We start from the raw sequence: 6,044 nt of genomic DNA on the forward strand, positions 1-6,044 counted from the left end.
CAGTACATCAGCAGATCTTACCTGTAACTGCTTCAAACAGGCTGCAAGATACTTCTTGACATCAGCATCACTACCCGGCTGTAGCTTCAGGGCCAGGTGGGTCAGATGCTTAAAGGGGTTGGTCTCCACAATGCATAGCTCAGCCACACCATGGCTCAGGGGCTCTGAGTACATCAACTGCACCACAAATCTGAATGAGAAGACAGTGAAAAACACTCTATCTACAAATCGGATCGTGGTTGCCACGAACTAAAACGGTAAATGCATACTTTTGGATTCTGACGAACAAATTATTGCAAAATTCCACTAACTTATTTTCTTTACACAATGACTTCATAAATAATTAATTGACACCTCAATCATGTGTCACTGAACTATTCATTAAGTCACTGAATTATTCAGTATATTTAACAGTGACATTTTGATATTCACTGTAGTGTTGAACTACATGTATGCACACTCACGACAGGCAAAGTCGAAGCTCCACAATCATTCAAGAACATACTACAAGTATCCAGAGAAGAGAATTGCAAGGTGGCAGCTCTTCACGGACCAACTTCCAGTCATGACTGGGAATGTGAGAACCTCCTATCATGCTTGTTCAGGCATTTTATAAAACAAACATTGCACTGCTACACATTCATGCAATGGATAGAATATTCCATTACATGACATCGCGTTCTATTCCATTCAACTTCACCATTTGGAATAGAAATTTCAGTCTGTTACCCTTCCAAATTATTCTCTCCACAGCACATTTGACGTCAACCTGACTTCAGATTCTCACTAGCGGCGAGTGTGAACAGGACTTTCACAAGAGTTGGTGTATGAGAGTGCCTTGAGACCTAACATGTGTGTTGGGTTGAAACTAAGCTCGCAACGTACATGTACATGCAGAATGTGCATACATACCATTGGCAATTTCATCAGTGTGGAAATCACACTACTGCACCAGTGACTTGGGTTGTGGAGCTCTCTGCTCCAACTGAAATGTTCTTTTTTGAGTACATCAAACTCCTCTTGAGATTAATGCATGTTACTATAAGACTGCAACTTCAAGGCTTTGTACATTTCTTTGACAGCCCTTTTATTTGACTTACTTTGGAGCATCTCTGTGCTGTTCTTCAACACATCGTTGCAACAACTCAATAAGTTTTTGTGGGAAAGCGGTGAAGTCAACCAACAATCCCTGTTGAACTTTAAGGCTGGAAAAAAAAACACAAGAAACACACATACTGGCGGGTACATGTGAAGCAAAGGGGTACACATGGTAAGACTGGGTAATACCCGCATGGGTGGCCTTTCCCATGAAAGCTGGAAAACTACAAAGTCTGCAAGTGCTTTTAAACATCAGCACTACTGGTTGATCTCAAATGCAGCCATGCAGGACTACCATGGCTGTCCAGCACAGTCACCTGAGAAATAAAAAGTATTTACTTGAAGGTGGCCCAAGGAAACTTGCTTGCAATGGGTAAAAAAAATCATGTGCAGTACATTAAAGTCACCTTGAGAACTACAACAAATCAAAACAGCATGATGCTTTCTGGCCTACATGTATACTGCCTAAGACTTGGCTCAAGGAGGGATCATGTTACCCTTAGCACATCAAAAATTTAAGCACAGCAGTAACAAGACCGCCCCCAGTCAACTGTGCAGACAGCTACTAGAATACCATTAAGAGCAGGCAAACCTTTGAAAGTCTTCTTCTCCCAGTACAAGGTTGAAGAGAAAGAATGGATCAGTATCATCAGTGAGCCGCACATTCAGATCCTGCATTGGAACCCAAGGATACATGTCTAAATGTCTATTCACTTAGGACTAGTTACAACAGAGTGGCAAAAGGAATTCTATATAAACAGGGTACCATACTGTACATGTAACTTTCTAGACATGGTTTTGTTTCAGGAACTAGATTTACACTGTAACTCACTCGATCCAATCCCATTTGACTTTTATATCGTCTTCTCTGTACTGCTATGCACAATGTACAGTGTTACAATATACACGGCCACTCTAGAAAATTGATTATTAACTAGACAGGGGTATCACTGACTTTACAAATGCCCATTACACCTGTTGTGATACGTGTAGTTTCTCATCTTTTGTTTGTCCTTACTTTTCTCTGTAATGGTGATGATGAAGTCTGAAGTTCCAGCTGAACCCTGACTGACGAGGTCCTGGATAATGAAGCATTTATAAGGAAAACAAGTAACTGGCATGCACAGCCCCTGCCCCCCCCCATCTCCCACTCTGCTAGATATTAATACACTTCAATGTCTGAGGAAAATTGTTGGCCGCATTATTAGTGGGAACAGGATATGGCATGTTTTTATATATCAACAGCAGATCTTTTGCAGGAACTTATCGCACTGTGCCCACAAGTTTAACTGGAACTTGATTCCACTGCAAAGCAGAAATGCTGTTTATTTCAACGATTTTTAACCAAAGTTTCTTAAACTCAGATAACCAGTTACACACTGCTGCTATCTGGCAGTGCTGAAAGCAGACGTGTAAGACAGTTTCTTCACTTCAGTCACTGGAATATTCATCAGTGTACATGTGCATGCACTCAGACTCCTACTAAGAGATACATCTAATGTCACAGTAATCAGGAAGTGCTCAGAGAGAACACTGCTATTTGCGTGAACAATTTATGAATTCTTACATGAACAGTTATCCTACCTGTCATCATGTCCTGTGCACTTCATGCACACTACCACAACATTGTTAAATAACGGTTCATTCATCTCAGCTTTCCTGAGTCAAGCCTTCTGCGTGGCAAATCCTACAGGTAAGAAAAGAAACAACTTGCTCAGCATGCAAACAGGTGTAGCAACCTTTTGATGAAAATGGGATCACGTCTGCACCGGTACCTTTAATTTGCCAAACTCTGCCATTAATTAACAAAAACATCCATGTACAACTGACACTTTCAGGTAGCATAAACTCCCATGTACACTGTACAAGTCAGCAACAGACTTTGTACATGGTTACCATGAGTAAGCCTTACACTAAGTTACTCACAGTTCTGGAAGTAGTCTGTGAATGATGATATTTGCTTCCCTGCACTTTATTTTCCATGTAATATAAAAAGATAGCAATAGTACATATTCAGTTGATGGAGACCCCCAAGAAGCATTGCTTGTCGAGTGGAGGACCCATAGATACTTATGAAAACACTATAAGAACTACAAACATTATTACTAGTTAACTAGAAAAAATAGCGTGCAGAAATAAATACAAACAGTAACATGTAGGCTGTATCCCTGTGGTATATACACATAATTGTGAGATAAATAGTTAATAATTTGTAGTTATATTTACGCTTAAATATAGAGGAACTTGCATTTTTTTAATGAATTGTAAATTGAGCTCCATAGCTTTGGCCCCTCATGTTTTACAGTACATGAAGCTTTAGACAATGCAGTCCAGGCGTGAGACCTGTAAAATTCATGACACTGTCGTATAAAATAAATGTGGATTCCATCCTTTTTTGTAAACAGTGAACATACTAATTTACGCAATTTGTTATTGAGTTGGTTCCTAGCTAAATTTCAGAAAACTTTTTCGGACACAGGATCACTTTCTGATGATTGTTAAAAACTGTTATTACATTTTAAGGGAAAATTAGTGTTGCCCGTATGTGGAACTCTCTCCCTTTGGTTTTTTCAGACGAGTCTCATACTACTTACTGCTAATAGGTTTGTCATGTTTGTGCACAGGGCCTCAAGTGTTGTCCTAGTTTGGCATGTTTGAGTAGGGAACTCTTTGCAACCTGTCCGACGACGGGAAGTTGCCTGTAGGAACCTAGGCCTAAACATGTTAAACATCTTAGCCAGTTATGCCTGAGTTATAACCAAAAGCCTATCATACCTTTTAATCAAGTGAAAAGTCAAGCGGCTTTCCAAAACTGAATGAACTTCCAAACATCATAAAACTACAAAAATTACTACATAGGCCACGTCATTTAAGCCTACAGTACATGTATTATACGCACGTACATAACACATACGACGAAACAACCGCCGAAACATGCCATTGGTTCACGGTAATCACAGGTAAGCCTGGTTACGAGCCGTATGCCACCGCTTCAAACGGGCACGTTACATACTACTGTACATGTAACCCGACTATAATTAGAAATACGCTCATAGAGGGCGCTCCATGTGCAGACCACCGATCTCGATTTATTATAGGGGTGCAGACCACTAATTCAAGTGAGAATTTCTGGCCAGCTCATTAGCATTAAAAGTGCCCACACAGTATCTTTTGAAAAAAGAGATTGTTTGGCCCCCAAAATGGTGAGATTGTGTAAATCGTCGCCAGGATCAACTCCCTGGGTCTTTGAGCTTTCATATGAGGGCAGAAGGGCTGAAAACTACGGTTGAAAAATGGTCCTAAGTGCCCGAGAAAGTTGAGGGTTGCCACTTGAAAAATGGCTGCAATCAGACTTCGGAAAAATCACTTTTTGGGGGGTGATTTTGTTTTGTGGGAATAATTAAAAATGTAATTGGTTAACCCACAAAAAATTGAAAAGAAATTGAAAGATAAGTGACCAGACAAGAATTTCATTTGTGTTTCAGAAATCTCAGGGATGTTGGCGTACATGCTATTGGGCCCTGAACGGTGCTGATTTTACACTGTTTTCAATGGGGCTTGAATAAGTGGACTGGACCCATAGAGATCGGTGGTGCAGACTGGTAAATAAACTTCCATAGTCTACAGTGATAACTACCTTAACATAAAAAAAATCTGGAAAAATACTCAAAAGTTTCTCAGGTGTTCAAGATGTACATCAAATTAAAGTCCATTTTATGATATTTATTTTCTTTTTGAATTGATTTTTCTTTTGGATATGATTCCCACTGGAAAAATTATTGTCATGCTCCAAATGTGGATAACCCCATTTCTTATTTTCTGCTAGTAGATTTTCGGGGTTTTGAATTTGCTTAAAGCATTTTCAAAAACTCAGTTTTCTACAGAAATTTGGATTTTACTTGAAGAAGTCTTCGTAGCTTGTAAAAACAGACAACTAAAAACTTCAAATTTCCGCTACCAAATTTTATGTGATGCTCCCGAAGAGGAGAACCTCATTTTCTGCCAGTAGATTTTCGGGTTTTTTGAAGTTGCACCATCCCTTTAAAAAAAAAGAATCATGTTTTTTTTGCTAGCAGAAATTTGGATTTTACTTTGACGACGGCGGATGGGTCCAAAAGTGGACTACATGTAGTTGAAAATTGAAAGGGCACTTTTCTCCCTACATTGAAATGGAACGGTCTTGGGAAGATTGGCATCACCCGACCCATAAAAAAATCGTGTGGACGAAGGGTGCGAAGCGGCTGCCAGAGTGGCGGTACACCGGTTTCCGCCTGCCTCTAAAACTGGACCTTCTTTCTAACTCCAGTGTGATGCTGATTAATAAAGTGTATGAATAAACTACAGTTATTGGCGCAAATAGCCTGATTTGCTGAAAGCGCCATTAAAACAAAATAACAACAACAACAACAACAGAGTGACGGTACTTTGTAGTACCGCAAACTTGCGGAGCCCGCTCATTTATTGACCCGCCGTCCGTTGACGAGCATCGGAAATTCCCTTGCTGTGGTTGGCCTTTTTCGTGCAAATTGTATTTCTATTTCTATATCGCTAATTTTGTAAAAAAAAAAATCGGGCCTCAAAGATGTGAATTTTAAGGGATGTATAGAGGGGAGTATTATTCTAAAGGAAATTATTGAAAATAATATGTCCAAGATTGACGAAAATTATTAACTGATTATGGTGGAAGTTACTTTGAATGCCAAAAGCTAAAAATAATTTCTTTACGCAATTTTCCCAAACCCGAAAATCTACTAGCAGAAAATGAGAAAATGGGGTTGTCCACTTTTGGAGCATGACAATAATTTTGCCAGTGGGAATTTGAAGTTTTTAGTTGTCTACTCTTGACGCGCCATCCCGAAAATCTTCTTGCTAAAAAAGAGAAAAATGGGGCTGTCCACTTTTGACGCTCCATATCTGTGGCCTCAAGGCTAGGCAGTCCAAAGTAT

The 6,044-nt window shown here is 39.7% G+C and overlaps 1 protein-coding gene across 2 annotated transcripts in view; it reads right to left on the reverse strand.

The window, feature by feature from the left end:
- The window catches only part of LOC110980170 (spindle assembly abnormal protein 6 homolog), a 25,177-nt gene extending 21,067 nt beyond the window's left edge, over window positions 1-4,110 (reverse strand). The window contains exons 1-6 of one of the 2 annotated variants that reach the window (XM_022236558.2): window positions 4,002-4,110; window positions 2,683-2,785; window positions 2,117-2,177; window positions 1,691-1,770; window positions 1,101-1,205; window positions 22-190 (exon numbers count right to left, since the gene is read on the reverse strand). In XM_022236558.2, the coding sequence (XP_022092250.2) occupies window positions 22-190; window positions 1,101-1,205; window positions 1,691-1,770; window positions 2,117-2,177; window positions 2,683-2,747 (480 nt within the window). In that variant the 5' untranslated portion in view covers window positions 2,748-2,785; window positions 4,002-4,110. Of the gene's footprint in view, window positions 1-21; window positions 191-1,100; window positions 1,206-1,690; window positions 1,771-2,116; window positions 2,178-2,682; window positions 2,786-3,873 lie in introns of both variants that reach the window. The other variant, XM_022236556.2, reaches the window with a different exon arrangement.
- Window positions 4,111-6,044: the final 1,934 nt, after the last annotated feature.

Source organism: Acanthaster planci, linkage group LG12 (assembly GCF_054643075.1).
Source record: "Acanthaster planci isolate LZ-2023a linkage group LG12, COTS_SCS, whole genome shotgun sequence".
NCBI classification, from domain to species: Eukaryota; Metazoa; Echinodermata; class Asteroidea; order Valvatida; family Acanthasteridae; genus Acanthaster; species Acanthaster planci.